At 35.9% G+C, this 24,162-nt stretch overlaps 1 protein-coding gene across 5 annotated transcripts in view; it reads left to right on the top strand.

The window, feature by feature from the left end:
• Nucleotides 1-24,162, top strand: part of CPED1 (cadherin-like and PC-esterase domain containing 1) — a 330,082-nt gene that overhangs the window by 155,808 nt on the left and 150,112 nt on the right. For 4 of the 5 annotated variants that reach the window (XM_010838063.1, XM_010838064.1, XM_010838066.1 and 1 more), the window contains 7 exons: nt 4,800-4,942; nt 6,470-6,542; nt 10,113-10,280; nt 11,496-11,600; nt 13,104-13,273; nt 17,278-17,348; nt 18,928-18,978. In XM_010838063.1, coding sequence (XP_010836365.1) covers nt 4,800-4,942; nt 6,470-6,542; nt 10,113-10,280; nt 11,496-11,600; nt 13,104-13,273; nt 17,278-17,348; nt 18,928-18,978 — 781 coding nt within the window. The remainder of the gene's footprint in view (nt 1-4,799; nt 4,943-6,469; nt 6,543-10,112; nt 10,281-11,495; nt 11,601-13,103; nt 13,274-17,277; nt 17,349-18,927; nt 18,979-24,162) is intronic. The other variant, XM_010838065.1, reaches the window with a different exon arrangement.

Genomic DNA, 24,162 nt, shown 5'->3' on the forward strand with positions numbered 1-24,162 from the left:
AAAGCTCAACATTCAGAAAATGAAGATCATGGCATCTGGTCCTGTCACTTCATGGGAAATAGATGGGGAAACAGTGGAAACAGTGTCAGAATTTATTTTTCTGGGCTCCAAAATCACTACAGATGGTGACTGCAGCCATGAAATTAAAAGACGTTTACTCCTTGGAAGGAAAGTTATGACCAACCTAGATAGCATATTCAAAAGCAGAGACATTACTTTGCCAACAAAGTTTCGTCTAGTCAAGGCTATGGTTTTTCCTTTGGTCATGTATGTATGTGAGAGTTGGACTGTGAAGAAGGCTGAGTGCCAAAGAATTGATACTTTTGAACTGTGGTATTGGAGAAGACTCTTGAGAGTCCCTTGGACTGCAAGGAGATCCAACCAGTCCATTCTGAAGGAGATTAGCCCTGGGATTTCTTTGGAAGGAATGATGCTAAAGCTGAAACTGCAGGACTTTGGCCACCTCATGCGAAGAGTTGACTCATTGGAAAAGACCCTGATGCTGGGAGGGATTGGGGGCAAGAGGAGAAGGGGACGACAGAGGATGAGATGGCTGGATGGCATCACTGACTTGATGGATGTGAGTCTGGGTGAACTCTGGGGGTTGGTGATGGACAGGGAGGCCTGGCGTGCTGTGATTCATGGGGTCACAAAGAGTCGGACACGACTGAGCGACTGATCTGATCTGAATGATATTGAGATCTTCTCATATGCTTGTTGGTACAAACTGTTGTTAATTACTAATATACTTCTTTACTTTGAGAAAATGAAAGCTCCCCTCTCCCACATTAATATTGAGAGAAATTCTGGTAAACTTTAATAAGATACAATCCTATTAACTACTGAAAATTCAAAATATTGAAATATCAACATTCTGCTAGAGTTTCCCAGTTAGTCAAGAACATGACTTAAAAAAAGAACCCTCTAATATTGGTTAATCTTTCATCCCATGTTTTAACTCATATTAAATTTTCTTATCTTAGAAATTCTCTTGAACAGCTGTGAGCTTCTATTTTTCAACGATTTTATTACAGGTCACCAGAAGAATGCTCATCTTCCCTCTCTCCTGAGATGGAAATGAGAGATACACATGTTGTCTGTCATAGGGAGAAAATTTGTTATCCAGAAGCTCCAGTGAGCTATTTCTTTATCAAAGTCTCTGTGGTTTCTGTAATATTATACTTAGGTTTATTTACTCAACAGTATTTACTTAATACCTGTCCTGTGTTAGATACTGGCCACTCAAAGATAAAACGGTACAGTGTCTGCCCTGACAGAGCTCACGGACTGGCGGTGAGAGCATCACGATGGACAGTTAGCAGGTTTAACAGAACAGCGTCTTTTGCCACCGAGAACAATCTGCCGAAGATCTCATGGGTGGATCAAGGAAATCAGCTGGGTGAAGCCCAGAATTTAGTGCAGGAGGGGCTGTGAAAGTGGAGTCGGAGAATGAGGTGAATATAAGGGCAACTTAGAAATATTTTAAGATATCAAAAACCTAACTGAAGTTTTCCAACAAATATTTTGAAGTCCATCCTCAGTTTCTCTTGTCCTTCCATTTTTAGTTGATTATTTCAACCCATTTACAAATATTTCAGGAAGTTCCTTGAATGGATAGATGTGAAAATTACAAATACCTTGTTGGTTTATTGCTTGAATTTTACACAAGTACAAACCAATGGTGATGCTTTAACTGCTTGGTTTTACAGCCCTGATCTTACAAGGTCATTTTGTACATAATTTGTTTTGCATTTAATTTGTATTTCATTTTTGCACTGACGTAGGAAAATTTATAGTTCATAAAACAGTTTCATGTCTTGTGAAACATTTTAAGATCTTCTTTTATTCATTTTTACCTCACTACCAAGGCACTGCTTTCCCTGGGATCTTATAGTCTCATGTTTAGGTAATTTAAAAACATCTATTAAAAGTCTTGATCTAGAGACAAGGATGTCTCCATGATATTTGAGTTCATGGCTGACTTTAACTTAGCAGTGAAAGTGAAGATGTTATTTCAAGTAACATTTGTGCTTGGGTTAAGGAAGCTCCTGAGTGAGAAGTGGGTTCTGATAACTTTGAATGGAATTACTATCAAATAATCTCAGATTTGACATTGTCTCATGAGATCATTAAACACATTTCTCTTTTTCTACATGTGAGCACATTGAGATACATAAAACTCAGGTATTTGACCAAGAAAATACAGTTAGTATAACGAAAAACAAAATGAGCAGACACTCAAAGAATTCTTCCACTTAGCCTCCCTGGATTAGTTTCAATAATTGATATAACTATTTTGCCCTCTCTGGACAACCTGCTGAAAGTTGATGATTAAAAAAAAAAAAGTATTTGCATAAGTCTACTTTCACTTCCTACATATGTAGTTTGCTTGCCACAGTACTAAATAAATTAAAGAAGCAACTCATCTAAAATCTTCTTTGACTTGAAGGACTTAGATAAGTGGAAATACATGTAATGAAATAGAAGGAAATGGATATAGAGATAAAGACTGGTAACAGAACAAATAGAAAAATGAAAGAAGTCTCTTTTTTTGAATTGTGCTTTTTAAATATCACTGCTATCTCTTCCCTCCACATTTCTGTTTGTAATGGCAGCTGTGTCTTGTCCCCCTGCTACATGATTGTAGGTTGAGGGTAGTTCTCCTCTTAGCAGTCTGAGTTTTAGGGAAATGGGAGGAAAGATTTTGGTCCTTCAGTTCTCTGCTTTCATTTCTCCTGGGACACGTATGGGATCTATTTTATTAAAAGGCTTATCAGGTATATTTTAAATGTTCATCTTTGAAGGAATGCTGTGGACTTTTGTTTTAATTAATAAAATAAGCTAATGTGTACCGAGTATTTGATGTCTGATGGGTGGTGGTGGACTTTTATGTGAGAGTCCATTCTCTGATTTAATCCTAGCAATACATCTATAAAGTTACTGTTAGTAGACTCACAAGGCCTCGAAATTTACAGGCACAGAATCAAAGTTGAACCTGGGACTTTTAGCCTCTAAATCTATAGAGGCTACTGTGCTAAGTACCTTGTCCTCCGAAGTTCAGCACACAGTGCTTACACACGCGAAATTACCTGTGTAATTCTGGAATTTACATGCGAAAATTAATTACAGTCAAAAATTAAGAAATATACATTTCCACAGTAGAAGAATAAATACAACCCTAAACATTAATTTGCTAATTATTTTTCACCATGGAGGATATAATTTGATAATCAATCTCACAGATCCTATGTGTTACACAAACGTTTCCAACCTTCTTAAATTATTAACCTTGACCCCTGTGATATTCAGAAAACATATAAATGGGAAAATGCAATAATATTATCGGTAACCCTTTCTATGTAATATGGTGAACTGAGTGAAATGTGATGAGTTACTTTTCTTTGGAAAAACATGTTACTCTGTTTTGACTCAAGGGTGTTAATACTTCTAGTGTTAGCCTGGATTTGTTTTCTTTTGATCCTACAATTACTGCATTCATTTGCCTTAGTCCTCAGAGAAGGAAAAACATCCCAATTGCCAAATGCTAATGACGTGTTTATAGGGTCTTAAAGTGTATATCTCATTATGTTTCTGTTTTTCAGCTGGGAAAAGTTTATGAAGTCAGCATTTGTTTCTTTTGGGGGAATTTTGCTTGTATATTTTAAAGATACATTTACCATCTCCCTCAGGTGATTTGTGCCAGTATCTGTCCTTCATTATTAGAGCAACCAAAGTTTTTCCCTTTGCAGTCTTACACAGCTTAGATAAATTTAGTCTGTTCTTCCAAAAATATTAGTAGTATACCTGCTGCATGTTTTTTCTGAAAATATTTTTTGTTCTTCATTTTTGAAAGTGTATGCTTACCCAGAGACAGTTTATGAATCAATATGAGGTTTATTTTATACTTTTTAAAAAGTTTGACCTGAGCCTTGGTGTTGAGCATGCTGAAGATATAGTTTTGTGGTTGTGATTATTTTAATATTTAAGCAAATAAAAATAGCTATTTGTGTTTCTTTGAAGGCATAAACCTAACATCCTGCCCATTTTTGTAATGAGGCCCCATTCTCTCCAGTCATACAAAGCCTGAAATGAAAATTTCAGGACACTGAGATTTTCTTAGATTCTTCCGTGGTTGGCTAGAGCTCCCACACCATGAAGAAGAAGAAGCAATTTTGATGTAGTTCTTTTCGTTCTCATACAAAAATCATGCAGGAAAGGAATAATAATAAAAAGCTTAGACTTAAATTTTGTATTTTACAGTGACTTCTGATTTGGCAACTCTCTTGTTGGTAGGTTGTAACTCATTTTAAAGAAAAGACACAAAAATTCGAAGTGAGTTGCAAGTCCAAGTTTACCTAGATGAAGTGTCCCAAGTTCAACTTGGCAGTTCAATCACAAGCTCTGTGATACTCGCACTTCACTTTCCATGGTGAGATGCCATGGAATGAGGAGAAAAATGGAGTAAGCGCCTTTAAAATAACTTAAATTGCGAGATATTTTGGTACCCCACATTCAATCAGAAGTCTTGTAATATGTTTTTAAACGTATATAATATATATCACATTGTATAATATGTGATAATATATATTTATTATACAATATACCTTACGTATATTATATACTCTTTCAGTATACTTTATATATATCTTAGATGATCAAATTTTCCTTTTTAAGGAGTTTTTTTGAGTGCATCAAAGACAGATAACCTAAAGAGATCTTTCACATTGTTCATTTGGAAATGATAGAGAGACAAACTGAAATTGTCCTTTAAACATATGAATCCTTTACTTTGTTCACAGCTGCAAACATTTTTTGAGACATTCCTGAGAGCCAGTTCACCTCTTCAGGCTTTTGATACCATGAGGGAAGCCATTAGCAAACTCCTACTAGCAGCTGAAGTATTCAGTGAAACATCTACTCTGGGACCAAAGATCTTCCAAAGGTAAAAGCAAATTTTAATGTTAAAAAAAAAAACCCAAAAAACCTACCTTCTAAAAATTGATTGTTAATGAAAATGTATCTTAATTATCACAAGTAGGTGCTACTTGGAAATTTGTATGTAATATAAAGTATGAACTTCTAAACTTATGTTTTGTAATTTGTAGACCCTAAAAGTTCAGAGTATGTTAAAGACTCACAGTATTTAAACAGTGGTGACAAAAAATAAAGCACAGTTAATATGTAAATTATTTTTTAAATTGTAACCCCTTTCAAGCTCACCTATTTTTATCATATATGCTTTCCATTGACTAATTATATTTTTATTTATGTGCTTTTATTAACAAAATTCAATAACTCTTATCTCCACATCTCATCCAGTTTACTTGAATATAATTTAATGCCTTTTTCTAGGGAAATGTTAAATCTAGCATGTTAAGAAAAGGAGGTGCCTCCATATAAGTTTTATCATGCTTTCTATGTGAATAAGAATGCTTAGCATGGAGAAGTGGGAGAGGTTCCTTTCCCATATTGTGTGTTTATGGAGTCAACTTCATTGTTTCATTTAATGAGTTATGAATACTTTTTATATATCTGTATTTTCTGTAGGTAATGAAACAGGTTCCAAATCCAAAGATAAATTGTATTTAATTTTAGATTATCTAAGCCACTGCTCTTTGTAATCAGTATAGATGTTGAAATTTAACCACAGTGATTATTAATGTTGTAGTACCAAATAATACAGTAAACATAGCAAATATAACACATCTTTGTTACCATCTGTTGTGTTTATTTTATTTTTATTAGAGTACAGTTGCTTTACAATGTTGTGTTACTTTCTGCTGTGCATCAATCAGCTGTACATATACATGTATCCACTCTTTTTTAGATTTCCTTCCTATTTAGGTACCACAGAACATTGAGTAGAGCACCCTGTGCTATCCTGTAGGTTCTCATTGCTAAGTCGAGTCAGTCGTGTCCGACTCTGTGTGACCCCATAGACGGCAGCCCACCGGGCTCCCCTGTCCCTGGGATTCTCCAGGCAAGAACACTGGAGTGGGTTGCCATTTCCTTCTCCAATGCATGAAAGTGAAAAGTGAAAGTGAAGTCACTCAGTCATGTCCGACTCTTAGCGACCCATGGACTGCAGCCTACCAGGCTCCTCCATCCATGGGATTTTCCAGGCAAGAGTACTGGAGTGGGGTGCCATTGCCTTCTCCAAGGTTCTTACTAGTTATCTATTTTATATATAGTATCAATAGTATATATATGTCAATCCCAAACCCCCAATTCATCCCACCCCCGTTACCCGCTTGGTAACCACAAGTTTGTTCTCTCCATCTGTGACTCTATTTCTGCTTTGCTGATGAGTTCATCTCTACCATCTTTCTAGATTCCACGTGTAAGTGACACTATACGGTATTTGTGTTTCTGACTTATTTCACTCTGCCTGGCATCTCTAGGTCCATCCACCTCTCTGCAAAAGGCACTATTTCATTCCTTTTTATTGTTACCCTGGTTTTTATTTCAGATGCAGATTTTGTTTTCAACTTTTAACTTTCGATATTGGTTACGGCAGTGTCAGGTCCCCTGTAGTACTTCAGGTGAGTATGCCAGAGTGCTCACGGGAGCTTTCCTTTTGGCTGAAGGGTGTGTGTGTGTGTGTGTGTGTGTGTGTGTGTGTGTTGTTGTTGCTTTCATTCATTGTAACTAATCAATAAATGCAATATGCATCAAACTTACAACAAACTTATATTTGTGCTTCCTTGGTAGCTCAGACAGTAAACACTCTGCCTTCAATGCAGGTGACACTAGTGATGAGGCTTTGTTTGACCCCTGGGTCGGGAAGATCCCCAGGAGAAGGGAATGGCAACCCCTGCCAGTATTCTTGCTGTAGTTCAAAGAATTAACTAGTATATGGAGAGTCTATGATTTGAGTTACAGTGCCCACTCTGCTTTCCCATGGAACAAACACACATTTTGTTTTTATGGTTCAACCACTATTTATGAAGTAATGTGGCATAAAGCTATGTGTTAATGCAGGAAAATAGACATCTAGCTGAAGAAGGCACTGGCGACCCACTCCAGTACTCTTGCCTGGAATCCCATGGGTGGAGGAGCCTGGTAGGCTGCAGTCCATGGGGTCGCTAAGAGTCGGACATGACTGAGCGACTTCACTTTCACTTTTCACTTTCATGCATTGGAGAAGGAAATGGCAACCCACTCCAATATTCTTGCCTGGAGAATCCGAGGGACGGGGGAGCCTAGTGGGCTGCCGTCTATGGGGTCACACAGAGTCGGACACAACTGACGTGACTTAGCAGTAGCAGACATCTAGTTAATACAAAATGCCAGCAAATTTGGAAAACTCAGCAGTGGCCACAGGACTGGAAAAGGTCAGTTTTCATTCCAATCCCAAAGAAAGGCAATGCCAAAGAATGCTCAAACTACCGCACAATTGCACTCATCTTACATGCTAGTAAAGTAATGCTTGAAATTCTCCAAGCCAGGCTTCAGCAATATGTGAACCGTGAACTTCCTGATGTTCAAGCTGGTTTTAGAAAAGGCAGAGGAACCAGAGATCAAATTGCCAACATCTGCTGGTTCATGGAAAAAGCAAGAGAGTTCCAGAAAAGCATCTATTTCTGCTTTATTTACTATGCCAAAGCCTTTGACTGTGTGGGTCACAATAAACTGTGGACAATTCTGAAAGAGATGGGAATACCAGATCACCTGATCTGCCTCTTGAGAAATTTGTATGCAGGTCAGGAAGCAACAGTTAGAACTGGGCATGGAACAACAGACTGGTTCCAAATAGGAAAAGGAGTACGTCAAGGCTGCATATTGTCACCCTGCTTACTTAAGTTATATGCAGAGTACATCATGAGAAACGCTGGGCTGGAGGAAATACAAGCTGGACTCAAGATTGCCAGGAGAAATATCAATAACCTCAGATATGCAGATGACACCACCCTTATGGCAGAAAGTGAAGAGGAACTCAAAAGCCTCTTGATGAAAGTGAAAGTGGAGAGTGAAAAAGTTGGCTTAATGCTCAACATTCAGAAAACGAAGATCATGGCATCTGGTCCCATCATTTCATGGGAAATAGATGGGGAAACAGTGGAAACAGTGTCAGACTTTGTTTTTTTGGGCTCCAAAATTACTGCAGATGGTGACTGCAGCCATGAAATTAAAAGACACTTACTCCTTGGAAGGAAAGTTATGACCAACCTAGATAGCATATTGAAAAGCAGAGACATTACTTTGCCAACAAAGATCCGTCTAGTCAAGGCTATGGTTTTTCCTGTGGTCGTGTATGGATGTGAGAGTTGGACTGTGAAGAAGGCTGAGTGCCAAAGAATTGATGCTTTTGAACTGTGGTGTTGGAGAAGACTCTTGAGAGTCCCTTGGACTGCAAGGAGATCCAACCAGTCCATTCTGAAGGAGATAAGCCCTGGGATTTCTTTGGAAGGAATGATGCTAAAGCTGAAACTGCAGGACTTTGGCCACCTTACGGCAAGAGTTGACTCATTGGAAAAGACTATGATGCTGGGAGGGATTGGGGGCAAGAGGAGAAGGGGACGACAGAGGATGAGATGGCTGGATGGCATCACTGACTCGATGGACGTGAGTCTGGGTGAACTCCAGGAGTTGGTGATGGACAAGGAGGCCTGGCGTGCTGCGATTCATGGGGTAGCAAAGGGTTGGATACAACTGAGTGACTGAACTGACTGATCTAGCTTATCACATAAGTTAACTCCTTTATTCTTTACATATAGATATTTAGTTTAAAACTGGCCTATATTTTAACTTTAAAACCATCTATGGGGTTGCACAGAGTCGGACACGACTGACGTGACTTAGCAGTAGCAGACATATAGTTAATAAAAAATAGCAGGTTACCTAGCTTATTCACAAAAGTTAACTCCTTTATTCTTTAATTCCTAATTCTTTAACTTATTCTTTAAATATAGATATTTAGTTTAAAACTGGCCTATATTTTAACTTTAAAACCATAGGAATTTTTGGAATATTTGTTTTCAATATTTGTATGAATATATATAAACTGAAGCGTGTTTTTTGTACACTCTGATTCTTTTACTTCATCTTAAATTAACTCATTCATATCATCTCCTCCAACATATTTTTAATCCAGAATTTCCCTTAGTGGCAAGAAGGTTTTAAAAGTTGACTGCGTTAGTCTATAGAAAGATAATTTATGATATGGCAAGAGAAACTGAATAAAATTTATGCATACCCTGGAGTAGGAAATGGCAACCCATTCCAGTTCTCTTGCCAGGGAAATCCCATAGACAAAGGAGCCTGGCGGGCTACAGTCCAGGGTATCACAAAGAGTCAAACATGATTGAGCAACTGAGCATGCAGCACACATATATTGTATATGTGCAACTTACATAGTATTGTACATCAGCTATACTTCAATAAAAAAAGAAAAAACATTTGTTCAACAAGAGTTTGACTTCCTACTGTATTGACTGGTTTTCAGATTATAACACAAGGAGACTGATTGCATTATACGTGATGCAAACATTTGGTCGATTCAAAGATTTATCCCTAAAATTCTAAAATTTTATGAATCTACATCTTTTATCGTTCATTTATTCATTATTTTACCCACAAAGCTAATAGTTTACATTATGATTTTATAAAATTTATTGCTTAGAGGTATTATATATTATTTCCATGAACACAAGTTCATCAGTGATATTTTTAAGATAAACTCATATGATTCTATAAAACAGTAATGTTCTTACTTGCATGCATGCTAAGTCACTTCAGTCGTGTCTGACTCTTTGCTGCCCCGTGTACTGTGGCCCACCAGGCTCCTCTGTCCAGGGGATTCTCCAGGCAAGACTATTGGAGTGGGTTACCATGCCTTCCTCCAGGGGATCTTCCCGACTCAGGGATCAAACCTGTGTCTCTTACGTCTCCTGCATTGGCAGGTGGGTTCTTTACCACTAGCACCACCTGGGGATCATATTTTGGAAATAACAGTACTTAGATTTTTATAAAATTGTTGACCTCCAAAAGGACCACTAGATGTCAGTTCTGATCTGTAATCCAACGGGAAATGAATCATGTCTTAGAAGTGATTCCACTGCATTAAAAGTGAGTCAATAAAAAATATTTGCTGTTATTTAACTCTTTCACAGGTGCATGAGCATTTAAATTTTCAAGATGATGATGATATGGCCTTTGAGGACCAAAACATAGAAGAATTTCTTTTAAAGGATACTTTCAGTTTTCTCCTGTCTAATGACTCTTCCCTTTCCATATTTTCTGAGATATTTCAGAGACTTTATAGATCAGCCGTAGTTAAGGTAAGCGCATATTTTTTACTGACAAGTATTTTTCCTTCATCTTTAAGTATCATTTTCTTTACTGTGCAGTTAAGCAACTTGATAATTCATTTGAAATTGATTTGTACCTATTATATAAACCTCTTAATATTTTTCTGATGTAAGGATCAATATTATTTTTGTGTCTACTAAGTATGTGAATGACTGACTATGATGAAATTGAAGTAAATGAAGTTGAAAATGAAGTAAATCAGCTCCTAATTCCCAAGGGAATTTTGTTCTTATAATGCATAATGCATGTTAAGTATTATAGAATACTGTTAAGGAATACCTGAACCTTTTGGAAGTTGTTAGTGCTCTAGATTAAAATCAAGGGGCTGAAGTTATAATACTCTTTTTTTTTTAAGCAGTTACATCTGGTTAACAGTTAGATGATGATTAGGGAATAGTGCTTCAGAGGAAGACTGGTTAATTTTTGTGATCTGTTAGTACAAGTTTTCTTGATGTATGAAAAAATCTGTACAGATTAGTAATCTAGGTGTAGTATCGTTTTCTCTGTATCTTTCTGTTTTAAAACCATAATTGGAAAATTTGGAAAAGTAGAGTGTGAAAGGTCTCACCAACAAATGGTCCTCTAAGAGAGATGGTTTTGGGAGTTAAGATGTTATAGACTCTTGTCTCCCTAAGATTGTATTGCTTCATTCCTAGAGTTCCCAGTTTTCCTTCCTTAGTCAGTGGATTGTCATTAAAACAATTAGAACCACTTGACCTGGAGAAAATAGTAAGATGTGTATCTTTTGCTCTCAGGGATGCATTAGAAAAAATAAATGTGAGGAAAATGGGGGTGGGGGTAAGTCTGTTTACTGGAATCCATGAAATGTGACAATGGCAGTGTGACATACATGAGGTTCATGCGTAAATTTCCTGCTCTGATCTTTGGTTCCCTAAAGGCCAAAAAAAGACCTCCTGCCTTTCCAAACTGTTACACTTATTCTGTCCTTCTGGGCCCAAGTTCCCAACCTTGCTGCCAAAGCACTACGGAGCTATTTCAGATTCTTTTGTCAAACATAAAGTTTTCTTGTATTCTGACATCATTTTGACGAGTTGAAGTTGCTACATTATTTAGAATTAATTAGCTCAGCTGTTAGAGTTTAAAATTTGGGTTTTAACTTGTGCTAAACATAGCTTGACTTTGGAACAATTGCTTAAGAGTTGTGTTTTTTCCCCCTGGTATAGGGTGAAAATTATCAAAAAGAACTAAATCGGTGCCTGTCTTTAGAGGAGATTAACTCAATTATGACTTTTATAAAGGAACTCGGGAGTTTGGGACAATTCCAACTGGTAAAGCAAAAATGACCTTTGATTCCTCTTGATTACTGAGATTATAGTAGATCAGCCATGAGCTACTTGATTTTTGACTTAAAACTAGAAGATATTTCCTTAAGGAATAGAAATATTTGTAAGCTTCTTTTTAGAGATATGAGGATTAAGATGAGCAGAATACATATTCTTTAAGAGTATGCACATAATACATGACTTACTAAAGGTAAAAGAATGTGGAATAAATATAGCTGGGAGGTTTTGCTAATTCTTAAGGGGGAAATGCTAACATTTTTCTAAAGAAGTTTGCTGTTTGCTTTGGGACATTTACATGTATCCAAAATTTCCTTCTGCTTATTATGCCCCTTTTGTTTGTATAAAAGTAAACATTATTCAATAAAATAGTTTGTTATAACTCCATAGCAAACTCCAAAGGGAAAAAAATGTAAATATTAATAATTGTAACTTTTACTGGTTTCAGTCTGAAAGTATAAATGGCATTTATTTTATTTTCTATGTATTTTCCTAGATTCTGTTAAGTTATTGATCAATATCAATGGATAATTCATTACACGTATATCTGTATGCTTCAAACTTGCTTTGTTTCTAGTTCTGCCCTTATATAAATAATTTATATTGGATTCATATTTTTCTATGTAAGATTTGTTTATATAAAGCGTTTCTTTAAAGTAGCATTTTTAAAAGTCTACTAATAATTTGTTATTAATGTTTGGATAAAATATTTATTTTTTACTTAAAAATTTGTATTCAGATGCTACATGTACGAATTTTAACTAGCTTAATTAGTGAATGTTTCACACTTGTTTTTATTACTTAACCCCATATTTTAGAGGATTCAAAGTAAGCTTATTACTCAAAAGATAACTTAGTTGATGGATTATTTTAATTAATTTAAATACAGTAAGTGTTACATTTGTGACAGTTATGGTCACAATATCATACAAAGATAATCAGAGAGACCTGGCCTCATCCTTCAGGAATTCTTAATTTAAGACATTAGGAAAGTAAAGAACTTCTCTTGGCAGAATGTGAAGAATAGAAAAATTATTTTATAGGAGAAAAGGCAAACATAATATCTGACTCTCAGAATAGAAAGAGGATGACCATAGATTTTTTATTTTGGGTCGGGTTAATATCTCTCACCCTGACATTTATAAGACACTTATAATCCAAGAGGATTTCATCTTATTTTTCCTGCTACCTAACTCTGTTATTCAGCTGTTTTGGGGTATCTGTAGAAAGGAGATAGCTGTTTTCATTCAGTGAAAAGAGAAATTAAATTCACCCCATTTGAAAATATAAACATCAGCAAAATTAGTTCCTTATAAAAAGTGACCTTTACATTGACAGAAACACAGAAAATTAAATTATGGTACTGACAATATATTTTAAAATAAATGCCTAATTAAAATATCTGAATAAATATAAAGCCTTCCCAAGTAATACTATATTTTCTTTTCCATCACTTATTCTGATATTCTGTTCTTGAATATTCCTTCTCAGCTCTTCCCGTCTACTACTCCTGGATTTCAATCTCTGATTGGTGAATTTTATGGTATGACAAGTCCTATGGGAAAACCTGGTTCCATCCTGACGCAATACTGGTCTCTTTTAAGTGTATTTGAACAATTTCAGCTCCTGAATAAAAAGGCAGAGCCACACCCGCTGGAATGGTAAGAGAGCCACAAATTTGAATTGTGCAACCCCAAAAATCTCTAAAGATTGATTTCAAAAGGCATTGCCTACATTAAAGAAAGCAACAAAAAGAAGTGTGTCCAAAAATTCATGCTCTGGAAAATACGCTTCTTTAAAACATTGAAACCATAATGATTCTAGTGGTCTTCAAACACTGTAACAGAAATATATCCAACAGTTTTTCAAACCAGCAAGACTTGACTCCACTCAAAAGTCAAGTTTAAAAATAAAAGTTTCAAGCTAGTTTCATCCTGTGATATATATCCTTGAATTTCAGGAGCATCAGACAGAAAGAATTAGGTGAGATTTATTTTATGAACTATCCGTCAGAGTGGAGGCCAGGATGGTATGAACATTCATTTAGAGTTTTTGAGGCATGAGTTTATTCTGGACAAAGATATCCAAATTTATAAATATGTCTGTCTCTACCGCAAGATTAGAGTTTTTTTTTTCTAAAGATGGAATCTCAGAGAGGAGCATTTGGCCAGGAGAAAAGGTCCTTGGCCTCCCCCATCCACTTCCATTCTAATGAGGGGTAGTAATGAGGAAATAAGAGTCTGCTGGTCCAGTGAACATAATGATACCCCCAGTCAGTGGAGGAAGGGGCAGTGCCCACGGTGCCAGCTAAGTCTACTTCCCTTTTATATGATGGAATTAAGTAAGTATTTGACTTGTCTATTGCCAGGAAAACAGAAATAAACCCAACCACCTAGAGGGATCAAAGACTAGATGACCGTGCCATGCTCGTCGGTGTCTCTGAAGTCACCCTCATGAACGGACTCAATTCTACCAACTTTCCTATTTCCTTCTGCCTCAGGAGACAGTGAAAACAACCCTAGAGGAACATTTTTTTTTTTTATAGTTCAAAAATACAAATAATCACATAGTTGAAGAATTCTTAGAACGTCTCCTAGGTCCAGAACTCAGTTTAATTGCCACAACTCTATGCAGTTGGCCTTATTCCCTCAATACTCTGAAGTAATAGGATTGATAGAAGGTTTTGTTTATTTGAAAGTTAGGTTTTAAATAATATAGCTCAATGTCCCTTTGTTTGTTCTTTGCACTCACTCAATCGAAGACTGTCTCATTCATCATTATCAAAAGAGGAAGAGCAGACTTGATTTACCAAGAAGTCTATTTAAGTATTGTTTTTAACTTTAAGTAAGTTAAGTTCCTTTGAGATATGCAAGGCTTGGAAAGTTTATTCTCCAAGTTTCTCTCAAGGTCCACATTTGTTACACAGTTAAGCAATTGACTTGTCTTAAATTCAGAATATTGGATTTAAGCCTAATTTTAACCCTAACTGATTCTTTCCCACAATGCAATTTACTGAATGTCATTGTTAAATATAGTTAGAAAAAGTCAGGACTTTTTTGAATCAAACAGACTTGGATTCAAAAATCCTAGGTTTAGATTTTACTAATTACAGCAGCTAAGATTTTCCTCTGCAATTCAGTTTCCATACCTGTAAATTATGGATTATACAACCTACCAAGAATTGTTTCGAGACTATATCAGATAAGCTTCATATACTGCATGGCGTGTGGTATGCTGCATCACAGATAAGTAGTTAAGTATTAATATACTTTCTCTTTCCTGCTCCTATACCATACAAAGGTCACTTAACATCTAAAAAGGGCGAAATGTTTTTCTTTCATTTATAGGAAAAGCAAGATAAGTTTGAAAGACTTATCTAAGTTAACACTGTGATAAGTAAACTTGAAATCTTTATCAAGAAACAACTCTGTGGGAGAGGGAGAGGGAGAGGGTAGGATGATTTGGGAGCATGGCATTGAAACATGTATAATATCATATAAGAAATGAATCGCCAGTCCAGGTTCGATCCAGGATACAGGATGCTTGGGGCTGGTGCACTGGGATGACCCAGAGGGATGGTACAGGGAAGGAGGTGGGAGAGGGGTTCAGGATGGGGAGCACATGTTCACCCGTGGCGGATTCATGTTGATGCATGGCAAAACCAATACAATATTGTAGAGTAATTAACCTCCAATTAAAATAAATAAATTTAATTTAAAAAAGAAACAATTAGATAAATTGTTTCTAGGCCATTTTAAGAAAGACTAGTTAATTTAATTATCTTCAAATTTACCAGTGAGTATGTATGTATATATTTAATTATCATTCATGCTGTATCACAAGAAGTATCGGTGTCATATACATTTTCCAGATGAGGAAACTGAGGTGCTAAGAAGATGGGTCATTTGCTCAAGCCGAGCAGCTAATTGAGTTGGAACTACAACCCTGGCCTCTTCTTTCTGGTCTTATTATTTATACCAGGATCTCATGCTGACAGGAAGGTCAGATGTAGTCGTTCATAATTGCCCCTAGCTTCACAATGGTCACCTCTAGTTTTTCATACTCTAAAGGCCAGTATTACGTACCTATATTATCTGTGGGTTTTAACGACTTCCTTCACACTTTAAATAAACATCCTCCACTTATAGCAACAAGGTGAGGACAAATAGACAGAAAAGCAACATTTAAAGAAAGTGACCACTTCTGTCTGTGCCTTGAGGCTCAGAATCCAAGGGTCCTAACAGAGTGAGTGGAAATCTGAACAGAATGAAAACACTAAAATCAATGTGTGTGTACTGTCTGTTAATTTTCACTTCACTGGAAATAAAGTAGCAGGTGTAATTTGCTCTAATCACATGCTTTCCATGAAAATCCACATTTTCAAAACAAGTTATTCGAAAAATTACACAAGAACTCACTTGGGGGATGCCTTAACATACAAAACATTTCATTCCCTTGATATAGTAACTTTTATAAAATTCATTTTATATGCATTTCAAGGTTGTATCTTTTATGTGCTTTACTTAAAGTGTTTGCTTCATATGAAATAAATTTTTTTTTTTTTTTACCTTGGCCTGGCACTCAAACTTATAGTAAATGTATCTCATCCCATGCTTGCTTTATCTATTTTTTCCTTCCTTGGGAGGAGGAAAGTATTTTAAAGTCCTCTACATGTTATTTTTCACCCCGATTACATCATTGCATATACTATAGGGTAAAAAGACTTGAAAATAAAACTGCAATAAAGTTATCACACCTTCCATCATTAACAATAGTTTTAATTCCTGATTCTTCTTAATTTTCTATCTAATGTTTATATTTTGAGGCAATTGAAAATGCCTTATTCATCTCTACCACACTGTCCCATACAATATCTGGGACAATAAATCTTTATAAAATTAAACTAACACAGAGCATTTGTTGAATCTTCATAGCATCCCTGTGAAGTAAGGCCAGCATTGTTATCTCTGTTTCATTGCAGTAGAAATGGAGCCTCCCAACATAGCACCGTGAAGTCAAGTCACATCCTGCCTGGTATTCTCTATCATAAGGACCAACAGTTTTTCTGTCTGCCACTTAGATTATTTGGGTCCTAAATTTGAGGATTTAAAGGGCAATCTGGCTGAGCATTTAGTTATACAACAGAAAAATGAGGCAAACACACCAAGATATAACTAACCCTTAATATTCATCCCTGTTAATCAGAGTTTAAGGATAGAGGTCTTGGCAAGACAGGTTATTTTCTGCATGGTACGCTTAAGTTTCTTAGATCATGTGGATGTTCTCAGTCTGTGCCTCAGAGTTTCCAAAGCTTCTTGCTACAAGACTTTGTAATTTTAGCCAAACAGATTCCACTAAGAATGTGTATTCCTGAGTCACTTCTGTTGGACCTAGGCTATCAGAGATTGTTCCCTTTTGGACCAAAGAGTGACTTTTTGCCCTGGTTTTCTTCATATGGGCTTCTGCTGATTAGAGATGATGAGATTTCCATCCACTTCACTTGAGACAAGAATGCCAGTTTAGAGGAATGAAATTCAGAACGTTTTTCTTTGTGTTCATCAAAATAACTGTGTTCACACAGGAAAAAAAGATAGTGTGTTAGATGTAATTTCCATGAATTTTGTTCAGTGCATTGATCCAGGATTGTTTGATATTGCATTTGCAGGAATTCTTTCACAGAAGATGGAAACATTAAAAAACCACGAGTACCATTTGATGCAATTGAAAATAAAAAAGGTAAAAGATGTCCTCCTGTTTCTTTCAACATGAAAATAAGTATTGTTTGGCCAAAATCATAAAAAATGTTTAGCTTTATTAGCAGTCAATAATTAAAACTAGACTGGAAAAATGCTGTTTTCCCCTCAAATTTGGAGAGATTTTTTTCCTCTTAAATATAATAGAGCTGGGGAGAGTGTAGGGAAATGAGCATTCTCATTGCTGATGGGTGTATATTTCTTAAGGGACCATTTAACAACATGTAATAAAAGCTTTAAAAGTTATTCATATATGCCATAAATTTCACTCTTAGATACTGATTTTAAGGAAATAATTAAGAATGTACCCAAAAATTTAATTGCATAAATTATAAAGGAAAAAATAACAACTACCATTATCGCAGTAATAGTAGAATGGATTAAGCTATTTGTTGTTATTCATAACAGAGACACTGTCATGTCCATTTTGCAACCCCATGAACTGTAGCCCACCAGGCTCCTCTGTCTTTCACTGTGTCCCAGAGTTTGCTCAAATTCATGTCCACTGAGTCAGTGAAGTTATCTATCCATCTCATAGTTATCCAGTAAAATATAAATCCACCCTAATGTATAGGAAAATATTTATACATGAAAGATGTTTAAGATATATTATTCAATGAAACATTTGACTACATGCCACATGGACCTAAAGGGAAATTAATAGTGACTTTGATTTTCTCTCTTAGTCTTACCTGTTCCCTATATTTTTTCTTCTAAAAAAATTTTGAGCTTTTTGTCACATGAAAAGAAAATATTTATAATTTTAAGAAGATGAAAAGTACACGTGTCTTTTTTAAAAAAATCAAAGTTTTCCTATTACAAATCAAGGTTTAATCCAACACAGTGGTTTTGAGTGTATGGCTCCTAGACCAACAACATCAGCATCATCTGGAAAGCTTAGAAAGTTCAGATCTCCTGAATCAGAATCTCTGGGTTTAAGGCCCAGTATTCTATATTTTAACAAGCCCTTCGGATGCTTCTGAGGCATGGTAGAGGTTGAGAATCACTGAGTTAATAAAATGAAGCACTAAGCTAAGGGAAGAACTGATGTTGAACTACTCTTCTCTCTCCCACCATGTTTTAAATCTTTAAATGATTTCTTTAAGCACTATGAGTGTTCCCACTTTGTCCCATCAATCTCCATTTAGGAGTTTTTTAGATAAATGTTTGGTTGAATTCAGAAACTTAGAGTAAATGTCAGTGGAACCAACTGGATGGAATTTATGTGATTCTAGTGATTTGGGAATTATAGTTGTAAGATCATAATAGAACAAGAGGAATTTTGATAGATCACCTTCAGGTAATGAATGGCATTTAGACCATTCATTTTTCTCTCTTAATATTTTCTTATGTGAACTTATCATTTTTCTGTTATTTTTAACCTAATCATTTCTTTGGTCTTACCATAGCTTTCAGTTGAACTTAGAAGTGCTTTCTAATGTAATAACAATTAAATAATAAAATATGTTTCATTCAGTTAACCTGTGTTTCAGACACCTGGATATGTATTCTCTGTATTTTAATTAATATTTTCCTTTTTAAATGTACATTTCCTTTTTTAGCTGTGGTTCCACAAATTATGAATGAAACCAAAGAAATGCATTGCCATAATGGTGAGTTCCAATGAAAGTATTTGAGAATTATAATCAGTAGTTAGGCATTTGTATAAATGCCTTTGTATAAATCTGCTTTGTATAAATCATCAAGTTTGGAGATCATTAGGATGATAATGTATTTTGAGTAAATTTTCAGAAGTTATGCATTTTCCAAATGAGTCAGTATTTGTCATTTTTGCATAATTATTTTTTACTTTCCATTTTATAAAATGAAATATTATATTGTATCTTCATTTATTTAAGAACAGTAACTTCCAAACTTATTTTCAGGGGCCCCAATAGTGCTAATACTTTGCTGTGGGAACCACTTAAATGGAAGAGCTTGACATCTTCTCTGTGTATTGATTTTTAGGACTGTCACCATCCAGCAGTGATTTGTTTCGGTCAGATTGTTGATGCAATGGATAGCACTTACGTGTGGTTTTCTTTATAACAATTAAAAGTTTTTAAGCCAAATTTTAATTTATTTTTTTCTTAAAATTCATGAATTTCTTTTATCAAGGTATAATCAGTAATATAAATGCATTTTGTAATGAACTCTTTAAGGTGGCTCAGATGGTAAAGAGTCTGCCTGCAATGCAGGAGGCCTGGGTTAGATCCCTGAGTTGGGGAGATCCCCTGGAGAAGAAAATGGCAACCCTCTCTAGTATTCTTGCCTGGAAAAGCCCATGGATGGAGGAGCCTGGAGGGCTACAGTCCATGGGGGTTGCAGAGTTGGACACGACTGAAGAGACTTAGCACACATGCATATATAAAAACATACACTGAAAATTTAGCCTTTCACAAAAAAATCTGTTCTGATAAATCATTAAAGGTGAGAACAATAAAATTTATGGGCCAAGGTCTAATTTATTATAAATAAAAGTCTTCCAATTCAATTTGTCTCTTCTAAAATGCAATTATGTTTTAATGCTTTCATTAAAATCAGTATAGGCTGAGAGGTGATACAAAATGTGGTTTAACAGAATCAACAAGCTTTTTAAAGAAAAAATACCATTTTGAATGAAACACTGCTAACCAGTAAAAAGTAACAGGTATTATACCATTCCCTCTCTGCACTTACCATCCAATCTCCCACTTCTAGAAAAGTACATACTACTCAATTCCCTTGGGAAACTGGTTGGTACCTGGTGTGTGATAGGAAAAGGACTAGTTTTGAGAAAACTAGGAACAAGATTAAAATAAACATTTGTTGAGGGTCTAGTGGGCCAGGCTCTGGGTTAGATCAGGAAAGCCACTTCCCCTCTTTGGTTTTTGTTTCCTCATTTATGAAGTAGAAAAACGATACAAGGTAATGTCATTTTTGCTCAGTTCCCAGGTAACATAATGTAGAGGATGTGAACATGTTAAAAAGCACTTCAACTTTGCTCAGATTTCTGTGTTGCTTAAAAACTAGTCATACCTGCGACTTCAAAATTAATCTTCCTACTTTTATTTAAGATTAAAAAAATAACTCAATGATGCCTTAGAACAGGTGGGATTATCTTTCAGTGTCTAGGCTGTTTTTGTGTTTAATGTGAGTTACGATTATCCCTCAAGAGGGCAACAAAATTTTGCGGTTAAAAGAAATCCATTAAAAGCAACCAAGACTTCAAACAGCATTCCCATAAGTACTTGCCAAATGTGTTCAGCAGCTTGCTCCCACCTTGCCTCACAATGGGTTCTCTGCAGAGCTAAGGTAAGCTGGCTTGAGACAAGTTGGGACTGGATTGGGAAGAATGCCAAGGAAACACCAGGTGTTTGTAGGCAGCAACACTGATGATTCAGTTGAAGATGATGTCAGGATGAAATCAGCTTTCAAGCAGGGGTCTAGGATGCAGCACTTAAGCCAGAGTTGAAGAGTTTCTGATGAAACCAAAAACAAGCACTTGCTAAAGAAAATAATTTCTTGCTTAAGAAAATGATTACTCAGTTTCTCTCTTCTAGGTCTGATTTTCAGTGTTGAAATGGGCAGAGTGTTTAGTCACTCAGCTGTGTGTGACTCTTTGTGACCCCATGGACTAAAGCCCATCAGGCTCCTCTGTCCATGGGGATTCTTCAGGCAAGAATACTGGAGTGGGTTGCCATGCCCTATTCCTGGAGAACTTCCAAACCCAGGAACTGAACCTGAGTCTCCTGCATTGCAGGCAGATTCTTTACCATCTGAACCACCACGAGCAGGCCTCATTGAAAATGTTCGCTATTAAGTCAAAATATTAACTACAGGGAAATTAACTCTCACTATTTTATTAAAATATATAAAATTAAAGCACATTTCCTATGATTACTATTTTGAAAAAAAATCTTCCACTTTGTTATTCAGCTATCTGGTTTTAAGAATAAAAGTATAGTGTGTGTATTTATATTCCCTTTCTGCCTAGGAAATGGTAATCTTGAAAGCACATTCCATATCCTGAACTCCAACTTGTTTAAAGTGTAACATTGGGTTCACAGTATCCAACAGAATCAGATCTCATGACCAAAAACAGCCAGTTTTTACTGTACTTATCTCAGTCCCTTGAGTATAGAGCATGCCAAAAAAAAAAAAAAATCTGATGAAAAAAATGAATGTCTTATTAATAAGTGTTTGAATTTGAATGAAAAGCTATGGTACTTTTCAAGATGAAATCGAATAACACAGTCTCACCCTTATCCTTTCATTTTTTTCTCCTTTATTATAAAACACTTTAGGAGCTAGTAGAATCATTGAAATTATAGATGCAGTCCACCTTCATCACCCAGATACAATCTTTGTAACAAGTAAAATCAATCAATTAACTAGTTATTTTTATTGACTTTTTCCTTACAATGAAATTACAATATATGTACTGCATTATTATTCCTAATTTGTACCTCAGTAGTTGCTTCTTCCTAAGAAAGAAACAACTTCTCTTTGTACCTGAGTAGTTGTAATATTATTCCTAATTTGTACCTGAGTAGCTTTTTCACATTCTTTGCTCCACCCTACTGTCTGTAAGCTATGTATCAGTCCAATGGCAGTTTAATGACATTTCCCCTCAAGTAGTTCTTTTTTCTTTATTCCTTTTATTTCAGTTGAGAAAACAATCATAGAATGTGAGTGAAATTTATTCACTTTCATCATTTAAGGGCAAGATGGGAGTTAAGCTGACACCTAGTTCTCAGATGTAGAATAAAACACCTATAACGTTGGTGGTATATCTGTCTCCTTGTCCGAAAAAGAAATATAAAAGTTTTCATATTGTTGAATCACGAAGTCTAGAATATGGTGGGAGATGAGAGGGAGAAGCCAAGAAATGGTTAGGAAATGTCTTGTAAGCTATATTGGGAGCTTGGTCTAGATTATAGAGGTGATGAGAAAATGCTAAAGAACTGAAAACAAATCATTAGATTTGATTTTAGAGAAATTGTATAATAGCTATATAATAATAAAGGAAGAGACAGCAGTTAACAAAATAATAGGCTTTTTCTTTAAGTTCAGGTATATAGCTTCCTATGGCAGATTTGGTGTTATCTTTTTTGTTGCTATGTTGTTAAATATCATTGAAAATCTTACTTAAAGGCAACAGAAGACATTTTCATTTTACTGATTTTTATAGTATTTCCTATTTTTATCTTTACTGAAGTTTTTTGACTATAAAAAAGTGTTTCTGGAACAAAAAAAAACTTGTTAATATTTTTATTTGAAAAACATTTGCTTTTGAGTTTGTTTATTTCAAATATGAACACAATATGTTTAGTTTAGTGGTGGCTGCTATATATGCCTAAAGATATATATATATATATATTTCTCACTAAGATACTTTTGTAAAAGTTGAGCTCATAAAAAATAGAAACTCTTAAAAAGTGACTTAGAATCAATGATATGAAGTAATACTCATGCATGCATGCATGCGAAATTGCTTCAGTCATGTCTTACTCTTTGGATTCTGTGTATGAACTGTAGCCCACCAAGCTCCTCTGTCCATGGGATTTTCCAGGCAAGAATACTGGAGTGGGTTGCCATGCCCTCCTTCAGAGCATCTTCCCAATCCAGGGCTTGAACCCACATCTCTTATATCTCCTATATTGGCAGGTGGATTCTTTACCACTAGCCCCACCTGGGAAGCCCATGAAGTAATACACTAGGTTCTATAACAAAACTGACCAGAAAATAGCACTTTGCTTCTTTCAAAAGCACTACTTTAGGGCACTTAGGTTAAGGTAACCAGAGTATGAAGGGGTTTTCATGTCTAAGTGTGTGGCATGATATTAGCTTTCACGTTCTTTGCTCCACCCTACTGCTTCTGAGCTACACATCAATCCAGCAACAGTTTAATGACACTCCCATCAAGAAATTTTCCTTATTCCCTGGTGGTACCTTTCTGTTACCCCACAGAATCATCTCCCCCATTGTTTAAATTTAAAACAACAATTTAAACAGTTGTTTGATAGATGTTATCAGTTCAGTTCAGTTCAGTCGTTCAGTCGTGTCCGACTCTTTGCGTCCCCATGAACCGCAGCACGCCAGGCCTCCCTATCCATCACCAACTCCCGGGTCCATTGAGTCGGTGATGTCATCCAACCATCTCATCCTCTGTCGTCACTTCTCCTCCTGCCCTCAGTCTTTCCCAGCTTCAGGGTCTTTTCAAATGAGTCAGCTCTTCATATCAGGTGGCCAAAGTATTGGAGTTTCAGCTTCAACATCAGTCCTTCCAATGAACACCCAAAGGACTGATCTCCTTTAGGATGGACTGGTTGGATCTCCTTGCAGTCCAAGGGACTCTCAAGAGTCTTCTCCAATGCCATGGTTCAAAAGCATCAATTCTTCTGCACTCAGCTTTCTTTATAGTACAACTCTCACATCCATACATGACCACTGGAAATACCATAGCCTTCACTAGACAGACCTTTGTTGACAAAGTAATGTCTCTGCTTTTTAATATGCTGTCTAGATTGATCATAACTTTCCTTTCAAGGAGTAATTGTCTTTTAATTTCATAGCTGCAATCACCATCTGCGGTGATTTTGGAGCCCTAAAAAAATAAAATAAAATAAAGTCTGACACTGTTTCCCCATCTATTTCCCATGAAGTGATAGGACCAGATGCTACGATCTTAGTTTTCTGACTGTTGAGCTTTAAACCAACTTTTTCACTCTCCTCTTTCACTCTCATCAAGAGGCTTTTTAGTTCCTCTTCACTTTCTGCCATAAGGGTGGTGTCATATGCATATCTGAGGTTAT

This window comes from Bison bison, unplaced genomic scaffold, assembly GCF_000754665.1.
Source record: "Bison bison bison isolate TAMUID 2011002044 unplaced genomic scaffold, Bison_UMD1.0 scf7180017864089, whole genome shotgun sequence".
Lineage (NCBI taxonomy): Eukaryota > Metazoa > Chordata > Mammalia > Artiodactyla > Bovidae > Bison > Bison bison.